The following is a 14,716-nucleotide window of genomic DNA, read 5'->3' on the forward strand; positions in this document are numbered from 1 at the left end:
CCAAACTGAGAATAAAACGGGGGGGGGGGGGGGGGGTGTTAAGGACCCTTAGCTATAAAGGAACTCTGAGGAATTTATAATCTGTTTACAGAGCCCCATGTGTGAATAAGGAAGAATGAGACAAGGATATATTACTATCATCTAAAAACATGTAGGATTATCACCTCTTTCATTAAATATCATTTGAAATATATTTTTGTTTACTCTTGTGAAAGGGAGAGAATGTTTACTTCAGGTCTGGGTAGGATTTGAGAAAGGAATGACCTGAATAAAAGTGGGGAACTTTTCCTGGGACTGTGCTATGGACTCTTATCTTCATCTCCCACCCCCAGCCAATCTGGCTTTATTAATAAACCTTATCCTCATGTCTCCTTTTGGGTCCTGACTCCTGCCCTCTAGCCCTGTTGTTCCCTAACATAACATAAGCTGATTATTTTCATCCACACCTTAGCTGATACACACCTTGGTCCTTGCTTGGGGCAATGCCTGTTCTCTCTCCTACCCACCCAAATCTGATGCTGAGTGTTTCTCAGCACTCCCTTGTTGAGTCACCCTGGGTGTGCTAGGAAAGCATCAGAGAGAAACTGAATAACTGTATTGTCTGAATGATCATCTATTTTCTGGAGATCCTAGCCAACAAATAGCTCTGTGAAATCTGTATGTACCTTTGTGCTCCCCCAAATCCTGCTTGACAACATTTTGCTCCTCTAGCCTTAGGACCCACATGTCTTTGCCACTACTTCTTAGTCTCATTCAGCTATTGGTTCTCCTCTCTCCCTCCCTGCAAACCTTCCTTACCCATAACATTCTAATTCTATGTAATTCAGAGGGATGGGAGTTTGAATTAGCAGAGAATTTAGTTGTAAAAATCTTGTGTGTGGGGTGGAAACAACTACTGATTTTAGCAGGTACACTACCTTGTTTGTTTCCATGTTTTTTTGTCTGAAGCTAAGATGTACCAGATATCCCTGAGTTCTCCATCTGTGTTCTGGGCATGAAGAAGAGAACTGGGAATTCTTCATATGGGCATTTGTTACACTAGGGCTTGGGACATAACCTCCAAAAGGAACTGTTAAGTTCCAGCAATTGTAAGCCTATTCCTTGTCTCATTGCTTCACGTGGTTCAGATCATTAAGCACTTGCAGTCCATTTGATCTTGGTAGAAGGTTCTCAGTTCCTATAGAGAGCTCCTGACTCTTTCTTCATGGTGTCCATGATGGTAACATGGTATTGATCCCCAAGTACTGTCCCTTTATTTCCTAAAGTGACTTAAAGCATATATATGTGGGTGTTATCACTGGATCCTGCTTAGGAGAGTCCAAGATAGGAACTATCTAGGCAGTAGAAACAAACCACTCATAATACTGACCCAAAACATTTTTTCCACACTTACCTGTCTGACCTTTTCTCATCTTTTCTCTATTGTTCCATTTAACAGTGAGGTGCCCGACTGGATTCTGGGGAGTTCTGTCCCAGGGAATCTAAAGGAATTCCCATATTGAGTGCCTAGGCATTGTCATTTACATCATCCTAAGAGAGCAGGTATTGTTGAGGTAGATATAGAAGTAATATCTACTGATAATAACTGACCTTTATATAGCATTTAAAGTTAAAAAACCCAACAGCATAACACTTTAAATGCATTTCAGTTTTCCAGCAACCTTGTGTTAATATTATTTTACAGGTGAAGAAACCTGTAAATTGGAGGATTTAAGTGATTTGTCCCATGGTCAGATAGTTAGAAGGTATTAAAAGAAGAATTTGAAATCAGGCCTTCCTGACTGAAAGTTTGTTACTGGGGAGTGGGGGAGGGTTGTGTCTTCAGCTGAGTTTCCAGGTCTAAGGAAGCAGCAGGTTAAGTCTATTCTCAGCAGTAAATTTACCAGGGGCCTGGTCCTCTCTGCTGACTCACTCCCACCTGCAGTTCAGGCAAATCCTTGAGGATTTTGTTTCCAGGATGTCAGACAATTCTTTACTCTCCTATTTCCTGTTTGTAAATTTCATTGAGATGAGCCTGAAGCAGGAATTCCTGGGGAAATGAAGGCAGTGACCCCTGGAGCTCCCAGAGGCTCTTAGATCATGAATGGGAATGATGGAATTCTGTGCTCTTGGGAAAGCCCCTGTTCTGTTCTGTGGCTGCAGAGAATGCCTGTTAACACTTAACATAACCAAACAATTGGACTGCAAGTCAGACATTCTAGCCTCTGAGTTCTGTCAACAGCTGTCTTTTGAGTGTGCATATTAAAAATTTGTCTTTGTATGGTGCTTTAATTTCTCCTCTGTGAGGTTGGGGGTGGGGGTAAAAAAGACCATGGTTCTGTGATGAAGCACAGAATGAGAAATAAAGGAAAGTAGGTCCCCAGGTTGGACAGCAGAGGGTGTCCTTGTGCTTCTTTTCAGCTGCCTTGTTCTGCTGCATTCAGCCATTTTATACAGATTGTTTTCCTCCCTGGATGTCTCCATTTTGTGCTTGTGACGCAGGAAAAAAAAAGAATTTAGCAAGGGAGGAGTCTGGGTGGGGAGGGGGAAAGAGAGGGAGACAAGCTGAGGCATAGCTTGCCTCTCTGCTCAGCTGCTGCTCATCAGGGACACACCTCACTGCAGGCTTTCTGCTTCCTAGGCAACGAAGGAACAAGTTCTTTCCCGAAAAGCCTAGAGCAGGGAGGTGTTTGACGAATGCCTTCTGGCATAGCAATGATTCTATCCAGCTAGATGCCTGCTTACAGATGGAATTAACATTCTGTGTCAGACCCTCTCTTCTTTCAGGCCCCTTTGGAGAGGTGCAGTGGGCCATGTTACAGAGCGAGATTTTAAATTGCAGGCTTAGCTAGGAGATTTCATATTCTTCCAACAGTAAAGGAAGTCATAAATAACCTTGAAAAATAAGGGAAGACAGATTGAATTCCTTCTAGGAGATCTTCTTAGTGCATTGGGACCCAGAAGGCATAAATCAAGGTGTCCTTCTTAACATGGAGTTATAGTCAACCTTAATATTTTCCCACAGAGGAAGTGGTAGAATATTTGGGGAGGATGGGAGGTATAGAAGAGATCTGGGAAATATTGGGGGGGGGGGGGAGTATAGTCTCCTCTGCCATGATTATAGCATGTTCTCTAAAATCTGGAAAACAGTCAGTTTATCAGAGCTAGGACACTTTTGCCATGGCCCAAGGACAAGAAATGGGGGATATTATGTCTACAGAAGTCTTAGTCTATCAACCTTGTAATATCTGGGCTCCTGCTACCTCCCAAATCCTATGTTGTCCCTTATATCTCTATTGAGAGAGAGAGAGAGAGAGAGAGAGAGAGAGAGAGAAAGTGTGTGTGTGTGTGTGTGTGTGTGTGTGTGTGTGCTCTATTGGCAGAATTCAATGTTGCTTGTAGTTTTGGGGGCTGCTAGGTTCATGATTTTGTTTTGATAAATAACAGTGAAATCTCTTGGGAATGAGATTAGGCTAGAGAAGAGATCTTAACTGGGGTGAATGTTAGGCATGTATAGGACTGATATCATGAAATCCCTGAACCTCCTCATTTCTTCATCTGTATAATTACTGAGAGTTGGTTTAGGTTCATAGGATGAACTAGGTACATTACACTTTTAGCCAGGCTGTTTCCTCACTAAACTGTTCAGAAGTAGGTCAGTGACTGACTTTCAGCCACTGAAGCAAACATTCTGCTTTCTAGCCCCAGGAGTACACAGGCTAAGAGTGGGAAGCTGCAGGAGCTGATTTCCTGGCAAGGCTAGTAGTATACATTAAGAGGAGGGCATTGGATCAGCAAAGCTTTCCTGGGAAGGCTAGATTTGGCCAGTTGCCTTATTTAAGAGCTGGTACTTTTATCAGCAAAGTACTTCACATCTACAGACTAGGTCAGGGCTTCAGCAGCTGTATATCTCTGCTGTTATTCCTCCACTGCCAGGGAGGTGGCTAGATGATGCAAGGTCTTCTTTTTTCACTGTGGGCCCCAGAAGAGTCCAGGCAGTTTGGCTCTTTGACATGAACTCCCAAATAAAATTCTTCTCTTTACTGGACTTCTATCCCTTGGAAACTTTGCATGATTTCTTGAACTAGAATTACTCAGCTTTTCCTCTTTGGATTCTTTCATCAGTGAGGCATGACAAGAGTCCTTATTACAAGGTTGCTTTTCCTGCTCTGGTGTAAATGGGAAGTTGGAGTCTTAGTGACAAAGCTATTGTCATAAGTTCATTACCATCTGTAAGCTTATTGAATTTCCATTTCCATTAACAATTGTGACTTAGAGGTCAATGTTGAGGGTACCGCCTCAGAACTGACATGGGGCACTATCTTCAACCTTTTCCTTGTTACCAGATTAGGAGTGTATTCAAACACAGGTGCTGATACTAGAGCAACTGCAGGCTGTCAGAAATTCAGGGATATCAAAATGATAGTGTTGAGAGAGAGTGAGAGAGAAAGAGATGTGAGTGAGCATGAGTGCAAGAGAGCAATCCACCCTACCTTCTCCACAATTCCCTGGATGTAAATATCTATGCTTTCACTCTCCTGAGTGTTTTCTGGTACTCTGGTACACTTTCTTAATTATCTTTAATCAATCATTCAACACCAAATATACCAAAATATGAAGGTCTTTTTATAGTAGCAAAAAACCAAAGTTGGTATGATTTTTATTGAAGAATAACTGAACAAACTTCGCTATATTGATGTATAGAATTGTTTGATTTTGCTGAGACAGTAGATATTGGGGGAGGTTGGTATCAAAAGGCATAACTAAAACTTTAAAACTTTCTAGATGTTAAAGAAGGGCAATGTGGTACAGTGAAAAGGGTGTTGGACTTTAGTCAAGACTTGGATTTACACCCTTCCTGTGACTCAGTTAGTGTGAGTTGGGGCAAATCCGGACCCAATAGAAATAAGGCAGCAGTAGGAGTCTAGATTTCTTTGCCATTTACCTTTTAATAAATGTTCATTGATTTAGCTCTTTGAACCTCAGTTTCTCCATCAGTAAAATAAGAATAACGCTTCTAGTATTTCCCTCACAGGGTTATTATGGGAATTAAAGATAATGTATATAAAGCACTCTGTAAACCTTAAAACACTTATAAATCTCATTTATTTTTGTTGCTATTAAATGCCTACTGTGCCTATAAAAAGCAGTAGAAAATACAGAAGGAGTAGAACCTATAATTGAGTTGGTGGTAGAAGAAATAAAAACATGTAAAGTTTAGAAGTATAGCTATCCCAGGGGGGCAGCTGAGTGTCACAGTGACCCTGGAGTCAGGAGGACCTGAGTTCAAATCCAGCCTGAGACACCTATCTGTGCGACCTTGGGCAAGTCACTTAATTCCATTGCCTTAAATAAATAAAATATTTTAAAAGTATAGTTATCCCTTTTATAGTGGTGAGGGAGAAGAAGTCTGAATTATTATGGTATTAAAAGATAAAATATTTTGATATTATATTATGCATAAAATATCTACAGGAAAAAAGTTGATATTTTAGGCACTAGGATTCCTTCTGTAGGTTAACCATACTTAGAATCCTTACAGAGTCACTTTCAGATTCTTTTGTATCAGAGGCATCATCTTACAAAGGTGAGAGTAATTTCCTCAGGGTTACAGAGCTATTCTGTAAATTGAAACTTCTCAGTGATGAAATTTGTTAATCCTTGTTAATCCTACCTATTTAATATTCCCCCCAGCCAAGAAGGATCAGGAAGGTGGAGAAGAAAAGAAGTCAGTTCAGAAGAAAAAAGTGAAAGAGCTGAAGGTGTTGGATTCAAAGACAGCTCAAAATCTCTGTAAGTATAACTGTGATCCATTCTTGCAAGATGAAGGAGAATAGCTTCCTAGCAACTCAGCTTCAGCTATGCCTTATGATTAAAGTGGTCCAGAATGTACTGCCTCAGGAACTTTCTTCTTCTTCTTCCTCTTGGGTAGCTTGGATTGAAAACGGGAAGACCATTTATCAGGTATATGGTAAAGGACATTTTCATTCAGATAAGGGGTAGACTAGATGGTCTCTGAAGACCTTGCAATCCTTGAGATGCTGTGATTTCAAATTTGGGGTTTCCACCTGCCTATTTTATATCCTTTCTTCATCATTGTATTAGAGATATTTTCTTTAAATGGAAGAGCCATTAACTTAATTTTAGTTTGGATGAGTGTAAACTAATGCTTGAAGTTTGTTTTATTCTAGTGCTCAAAAATTAATTTTCTCCTCTGCTTCCAAAATTAACTTTTGGGTCAGAAATTTCACTCCAGAGTAAATGAGAAAAATTGTTGCTAGAAGTTAGGATGGAAATTGATTTGTGCATATGAGAAGAAGATGGCTAGAAAACTTTAATAAGCATATATGTAATTCCTGACTGATCACAGTTTGCATGGTCAAGAAATATTGAAGGGGCAGCCAGGTGGCACAGTGGATAGAGCACTGGCCCTGGAGTCAGGAGTACCTGAGTTCAAATCCGACCTCAGACACTTAATAATTACTTAGCTGTGTGGCCTTGGGCAAACCACTTAACCCCATTGCCTTGCAAAAAAACAAAAAGAAATATTGAACACTTTCTCTGTATAAGACATCATGCTAGTTGCTATATGAGTATGTGTAAGAGATAATTATTGTGTGAAGAGGGGCATGTGTAAGAGACAATTACTGTCCCTCACAGAGCTTATAGTGTGGTTAAAGAGCCATGCCATTCATATACAAAAAAACTGTTCAGTTCAACAAGAATGAATTGAGACTTAGTTTGTGTGAGACATCATGCCAGGAACTAGGAAGATGAAAGCTGAAAGTGAAACTCCCTGCTTTCAAGAAGCTTAACTCCAACATCTTCCATCTGACAAAACACTTTCCTTGAAGCCATCCTGTGAGGGGTAAGGTAAGTGAAGGTTATTCTCCTCATTTTTGTTGATGAGGAAATAAGGCTCAGAGAAGGATGTAATTTGTTCATGGTTGCACTGCTAGTAAATATAGACTCCAGAACTAGAGCCCAAGTTTCCCCAATGCAGGCCTAGTTAGTGTTCTTTCCACTCTCCTACCCTATAAAAAGTCACCAAATATTAAATAATTTCCAAATGAGTAATATAGACAGTAAGGACTGTGGAGAGAGATCATTAGTTGGACAAATGAGATTAGATATGGAACTTGAATGGACATTTTATTTCAGGAAGACAGAAAAGGCATCTCCAATAGCAAAGATTTGGTGACAGGCTGTTCAGGAGACCTCAAATAGATGAGTTTGACTGGAATGAAGGGTTAATAAAGGCTGAACTGATTTGTTAGGGTCAGATCATGGAAGTCTTTAAATTCTAGAACAAGGAGTTTGGACTTTTTATAAAGAGTGAGAAGCTATTAAAAGGTTTTTTGAGAAGAGCCATGATATGATAAAAGCCATCTTTTTTTGTTAATCATATTTTATTTATTTTTCCAATTACATGCAACAGTAGTTTTCAGCAATCATTTTTTTGCAAAGTTTTGAGTTTCACATTTTTCCTCTCCCTCCCTCCCTCCCTTCCTCCCTCCCCCTGACAGAAAGCAATCCATTAAAGGCCATACATGTACAACCATGCTAAACATAGATCCATATTAATCATTCTGTGAATGAAGAATCAAATCAAAATGAGAATGAAAACATTAGAAAGGAAAAAAAACACACGAGACAACTTTTTTTATTAAGTGTCTGAGGTCGGGTTTGAACCCAGGTACTCCTGACTCCAAGGCCGGTGCTCTATCCACTGGGCCACCTAGCTACCCCTCACAAGGCAACTTTTAAAAATTGAAGATAGTAAGCTTTCATCTACATTTAACTCCAGTACTCCCTCTTTATATGTGAATGACATTTTCTATTTTCTATAGAATTATCTTTGACCATTGTACTATAAAAGCAGTATTTTAGGAGGATTTCTCATGCTCCCCCCAGCCACCATGTTTTTTGTCCAGGCCAAGCTTTGGCTTCCCCCATAAGGAAATGCCCAGAAGCACCAAGCAACCAAAGGGCTGTCACTACTATGGAATCCAAGCTCAAAAAAACTGGAGAGAAGCCATGGTGTTTGTAGTAACTGGTTGTCTGGGGGTGACTATCATGCTGGTGATGGACTACAGAAGCTTGGTATTTGTGCTGCTGTTCATTTTTGTGAAAAGTGTTTTGCTATGAAGTCTTTTTTTTTTTAATTTTTATATTTAATATTCTCATTTTGTACAAATAATGTTTTTTATACATTAATATAATATTCTTGTTTAAGAGTAAACAAAATACCCCCCTCCCCCCAAAAAAATATAGACTCTCTTGAGCAATAAAGGGGAGAGAAAAAAATTAAAATTAAAAAAAATAATAGTAATAATTGTAGGTATGGCTAGGTGGCACAATGGATGGAGCACCAGCCCTGGAGCCATGAGCACCCGAGCCCATATCCGGCCCTGTACACCCAACAATCACCCAGCCCTGTGACATGCAAGCCACCCCAACCCCACTGCCCTGCAAAAGCCAATAAAAGAAAAAAAAGACCCAAAATAAAATAAAATAGTAATAATAGTAGGGGTGGCTGGGTGGCAGACAGAGCATTGGCCCTTGAGCCAGGGGCACCTGGGTCCAAATCCGGCCTCAGACACCCAATGATCACCCTGCTATGCGGCCCCAGGCAGGCCACCCAGCCCCATTTGCCCTGCAACCCCCTCAAAGTAATAATAATAAAAAATGTGCTTCATTCTTTGTTCCAACACCACTGTCGCAGGTGGATCACATTTTTTATGATGAGTCCATCACAAAAGTTACTTCCATATTTTTCCACCGTTGCCATTGCTGATCGCAACTCCTTCCTTCTGTATTTCTCCACTACCATGTACTATATTTTCTCTCTCCTTTCACTCTGACTCTGCTGTAGGGTAGCTGAGTGGCGCAGCAGACAAGATCCGTGGCCCTGGGGCCAAGAGGCCCCGAGCCCCCATACCACCCCTTAGGCCCAGCATCCACCTGGCCCTATGGTCCCGGACAGGCCTTCCAATCCCAGCCCCTTGCAAGAAGTAAAAAAGAAAATGTGTTATATCTGACCAATCTCCCCCCATGGTCCATCCTCTCTTCCTTCATTCACATCCCCCACCCCCGTCCCCCCTGTCCCCCCCTCCTTCTTACTCCAGATGCCTATACCCCATTGAGTATATATGCTGTTTCCTCTCCTAGCCATCTCTGATGAGAGTGAAGATTCCCTCATTCCCCCTTGCCTTCCCCCCTTCCATATCATTGCAATAGCTCATGGTAATAAAGAAAAAACTTATATGGAATATCTTGGCCTATCCCCCTTCTCCTTTTTCTTTCTTCCTTTACATTTCCTTTTTTCTATTGACTCCATTTTTACACCATATTTTATCTTCAAATTCAGCTTTCTCCTGTGCTTCAACTATAAAAGCTCCTTCTACCTGCTCTATTAATTGAGAATGTTCATATGAGTATTATCAGTGTCATTTTTCTATGGAGGAATACATGCAGTTCATCATCATTAAGTCCCTCATATTTTCCCCTTCTCTTCCAATCTCTATGCTTCACCTGAGTCCTGTATTTGAAGATCAAACCTTCTGTTCAGCTCTGGCCATTCTAACAGGAACATTTTAAATTCCCCTGGTTCATTGTAAGTCCATCTTTTTCCCTGGAAGAAGACATTCAGTTTGGCTGGGTAGTCGATTCTCGGTTGCATTCTAAGGTCTTTTGCCTTCTGGTATATTGTATTCCAAGCCCTATGAGCTTTTAATGTAGTTGCTGCTAAGTCCTATGTGATCCTGACTGCAGCTCCATGATATTTGAATTGTGTTCTTCTGGCTGCTTGTAATATTTTCTCTTTGACTTGGGAGTTCTGGAACTTGGCTGTAATATTCCTGGGGGTTGTTTTTTGGGTATCTCTTTCTTGGGGAGATCGGTGGATTCTCTCCATTTCTATTTTGCCCTCTGCTTCTAGGATATCAGGGCAATTTTCCTGTAGTAATTCTTTGAAAATGATGTCAAGGCTCTTTCCTGATCATGACTTTCAGGTATTCCAATAATTTTTAAATTATCTTTCCTAAATCTGTTTTCTATATCACTTGTTTTTTCAGTGAGATGTTTCACATTTTCTTCTAATTTTTCATTCTTTTGGTTTTAAAGTATTGAGTCCTGATTTCTTGTAAATTCATCAAATCTCCCTGAGTTCTGTTCTATGTTTGAAAAATTTATTTTCCTCAGACAGTTTTCTTATTTCTTTTTCCATCTGGCCAATTTTGCTTTTTAAAGCATTCTTCTCCTCAATAACTTTTTGAACTGTTTTATCCATTTGACCTAAGCTGGTTTTTAGCATGCTATTTTCTTAAGCATTTTTTTTTTGGATTTCCTTGACTAAGCTGCTGACTTCATTTTCATGTTTTTCTTGCATCTCTCTCATTTCTTTCCCCAGTTTTTCTTCTAACTCCTTCATTTGATTTTCAAAGTCTTTTTTGAGCTCTGTCATAGTCTGAGCCCAATTTCTGTTTTTCTTGGAGTCTTTAGATGCAGGAGCTTCATCTTCAGACTGAGTGTTTTGATCCTTCTTGAGCTCATATGCAAAATATTTTTCAGTGGTGTTCCTCTTTTTTTCTCTGCTTGCTCATTTTCCCAGCCTAAGCCTGTTTTGGGGGTGCTTCCTGAGCTTTTGGGACACTCCCACAAGGATCTCAGTATGTGAGGCTCTGTCCTCCCTCCTGGTCTGTGAGTGACCATATGTGCCCCCTCTGCCATGGGGCTGAGGTGGGGGGAGACCCTGCAGTTCTATGGGGGGGCCTAGACTGCAATCAGGATCTGAATGTGGTCAGAGCCCCAGAGTCCTGTTCCAGGGATAGAGGACAGAGCTCGGCATTCTCTCTCTCTTCACTCCCCTCCCTCAGCTCAATGGGCTCCTGCTCACCAGCTCTGCCTGCTTCTGTTTCCTGCCTTGGCCACTCTGCTTGCTGTGTGCCTGGAGGGCTGGGTTCCACGTGCTTGCTCTGGCAGAGGTCCCCCAGCTGTTCCCCCAATTTGTGCCCGGTGCTCCCCCCGGGGTGTAGGTCAGGAAACTCCCCCCGCTGCTGGGAGCCAGGGCACCCTGGGACTGCCTCTGGGAGGCTGAAGTTCTTTCGCTCTGACAGGCCACCCCTCTGGCGGGCTGCCCCTCTGACCCAAGGGAGCAGAGCCTTTCTGCTCTTTTCCAGGTTACCTTGAGTAGGAGAACTGCCTCACTGGGTCCCCCTGTGGGTTCTGTCTCTGGAAAGTTTAGTTAGAGTCCTTAGTTTCGAAGATTTATGAGAGAGCACCTAAGACAGTATCCGTTCTTGTTGCCATCTTGGCTCCACCCCCCCACCTCATTTCTGCTATGAAGTCTTGAAGAGACCCTTAAGTTCCCATGGGCTACAGCCCTCCCAAAGATATGAAGTAAGACATTGACATCTGACTATCTAAGGTCCGTTGACATAAAGTATGAAATCCAGTTTCTTTAAGAGAATAATGCCAGACTTTTGCAGTGGGAGACACCAGGAATCAACATTACAACTACCTGTACAGGATGAAAGCATTGGCGCCATTCATGCCTCATTGATACCATTCCATTCAGAAGGCCTCCATCCTCATTCCCTGATGGTGGAAACACAAGTAGCCTCCATCAAGGGTGTCCATAAAGCTCTCATTGACACCTAGCTAGATGGCTATGAGATAGTTTGATATGAATATATGCACACTATCAGGAAGCACTGAAGAACTAAACTGACTGCCACAATCAAAGCCCATGGTGGGTGCTCTCAATAGTACTGGTGAGCAGTTAAGGGATCTCACATGGTCTCCTGAAGTTTCCTCCCCAACAACTATCCAGGTCACCTATCTGCCTCCATCTAGAAGAGTAAAGTGCAAAGCACATCTGAGAACTGAAGAGTTTTAAGAATAACTGTAGCACACTAGACAGTACCCTCTGATTGAATTTGGGGGTAGCTATAATCAACATGACTCCAAGAGAGGAATCCAGTCTCAGCACCCTGAGATTTCTCCAGGACAGGAGACCAATATTGCTATCATTATGTCCAGAATTCTTAAAATGTGTGCCTGGAAATCCTTCTTTAGCTTATCCCTTTTGGTCTCTTGTAGAATGTAGGTTCCTTGAGGCCCTCTTTTCCCCCAATAGCGTTGAATCCACATAGTTTTCCTATTTCTGTGTTACTTCCTCCTTAACCCATCTTGTTTTTCATCATGGTAATTTTTTGTCCTCTCCCAAAGTCAGTTTTATCCTAAATAGGTTAGTGGGGCTGGAGCAAGGATATTTATGATGTTAGAAATGAGGACTCTGATCCATGTACATGTCTTTTTGTTTTAAGGTGTTTTTTTTTGCAAGGCAGATGGGGTTAAGTGGCTTGCCCAAGGCCACACAGCTAGGTAATAAATTAAGTGTCTGAGGTTGGATTTGAACTCAGGTACTCCTGACTCCAGGGCCGGCGTTCTATTCACTGTGCCACCTAGCTGCCCCCACATATCTCTTAAAGTTGTATAGCAAAAAGGGCAGATGAGAACAAGGTATCATACTTAAACCAAGCCCTGTTGAGATTTGTGTTGTGTTTCCTGCACTGCCTTACCCTTCTCTTTGTATACAATGAAGATGTGACTTAGGGGAACTGTTGTAATGTAAGTACTAATTCCATATATCCCCAGTAAGTCATTTCACTAGTTGATTTTGTAACCATTATTTGGTTAAATAGTAGTAAAAATAAACACAAAAGTTCAGCTAAGGGGCGGCTAGGTGACTCAGTGAGGGGCAGCTAGGTGGCATAATAGATAGAGTGCCGGCCCTGGAGTCAGGAGTACCTGAGTTCAAATCCGGCCTCAGACACTTAATAATTACCTAGATGTATGGCCTTGGGCAAACCACTTAACCCCATTTGTATTATAAAAACCTAAAAAAAAAAAAAAAAGTTATGCTAGCAGCAGCATACATGATGAATTGGAAGAAGAAGAGAATGAAAGGAATATTTTGTTTCTCATTTTCTGGCAGCAATCTTTCTGGGTTCTTTCCGTATGCCCTATCAGGAGATCAAAACTGTCATTTTGGAAGTGAATGAGGCTGTTCTGACAGAATCTATGGTGCAGGTGAGTAAAAACAGGACAGTTTACACTGGTCTGATCTGGTGTATTTATTTTAATTTTAAATAATTTTATTCTAATGCCTATTGATCAATATTAGCATTGACATTGTGAACAAAAGAAAATACAAAAGCAAAACAGTACAAAAATAATTATACATGTAAACTATGAACTAATCTGTTAAAAGAATATGTTTTTATTAAATCAACATTCCAATGTGGTCAACATTAATTTTTTGTTGTTTAATGTTGTTTTTCTTCATGTAACTGAAGGCACTGGGTAGATATATTGGTTTTTTGAATTCTGCTTTCTTAACTATGCGTTGGTTCAAAACAGTCTTCCTGCATTTTCTTTGTATATTTTATGTTTATTATCTGTCATAGAGAGTAATCCTGAATTATATTAAATATCATTACACAACCAAAAATTAATTGAGGAATTCAGAGAAACTTGGAACTAGGTCTATAAACTGATGCAAAGGGTCACACAGCTAGAACCTGCCTGAAGGCAGATTTTAATTCAATTCTTCCTGACTTCAGGCCCAGTGATCTCAGGCAGCCAGTAAGCATTTATAAAGCACCTGCTGTGTACCAAACTGATATGCTGGGGATACGCATGCCAGTAAAGACAAAGACAGTCCTTGTCTTCAGGGAGCTTCTATTCTAATGGGGGAATAAAAGGAAGCTGAAAAGTGGGACCAGGGTCATGATAGAGTCTAGAGAAATCCAAAAACAACAGAGCTGGTAGAAAGTGGGGCTAATGGTAGCCAAACACACACACACACACACAGACATACATGTATTTGTGTGTATGGAGATGCTAGTAGATAATAGGCACTATGCTGAGCACTTTTCAGTTATTATCTCATCTGATCCTTGGAACAATCTTGGGAAGGAGGTGCTTATTATCCTCATTTTACAGATGAGGAAACTGAGACAGACTAAGTGACATGCCTAGGGTCACCCAGCTAGTTAAGTGACTGAGGCCAAAATTGAACTTTAGTTTTCCTGACTCAGTGCTCTCTCCAACATCATAACATCCCTATTGGGATTGACGATGAGGTTGAAATGACTGATATAAAAATGAAAGATAGGAAAATATACTTTGAAAAGTCTATTACAAGGGGCGGCTAAGTGGCACAGTGGATAGAGCACCAGCACTAGCCCTGGAGTCAGGAGGACCTGAGTTCAAATCCAGCCTCAGACAGTAATTACCTAGGGCTGTGTGGCCTTGGACAAGTCACTGTAACCCCATTTGCCCTGCAAAAAAACCTAAAAAGAAAAAAAGAAAAGTCTATTACAGTATACATTCACATAACAAAAGTTATTCAAACATTTGGTCAATGTTTGTTTTCAATTTTTTGCTTTCAATTTTTTCAATTTTTTGCTATTACAAATAATCCTTCTAGGTATATTTCTGTATAGCCAAATCTTTTTTTTTCCCCTTTCAGCAATAACCTTAGTATCAACATCAATAAGATAAAATAAATCTTTTTTTTATCAGAAAATATTTCCTATTTCTTCCAGCTTTAGTGTTTAAAGCTGTGCAGAACCTTTTTTTCTGTAGTCAAATTTATCACTATTTTCTACCTTATAATTTTCTTTGAATCATGACTGATTAAAATTTTTTTCTTGTACATAACTGCACA

The 14,716-nt window shown here is 40.7% G+C and overlaps 1 protein-coding gene and 1 pseudogene across 1 annotated transcript in view; both read left to right on the plus strand.

The window, feature by feature from the left end:
* The window catches only part of DIAPH1 (diaphanous related formin 1), a 90,421-nt gene that overhangs the window by 60,021 nt on the left and 15,684 nt on the right, over positions 1-14,716 (plus strand). The window contains exons 19-20 of the mRNA XM_074212750.1: positions 5,674-5,772; positions 12,980-13,074. Of these exons, the coding sequence (XP_074068851.1) occupies positions 5,674-5,772; positions 12,980-13,074 (194 nt within the window). The remainder of the gene's footprint in view (positions 1-5,673; positions 5,773-12,979; positions 13,075-14,716) is intronic.
* LOC141506209 (protein C1orf43 homolog) lies at positions 5,780-12,973 on the plus strand (annotated as a pseudogene).

This window comes from Macrotis lagotis, chromosome 1 (assembly GCF_037893015.1).
Source record: "Macrotis lagotis isolate mMagLag1 chromosome 1, bilby.v1.9.chrom.fasta, whole genome shotgun sequence".
Classification (NCBI taxonomy): Eukaryota; Metazoa; Chordata; class Mammalia; order Peramelemorphia; family Peramelidae; genus Macrotis; species Macrotis lagotis.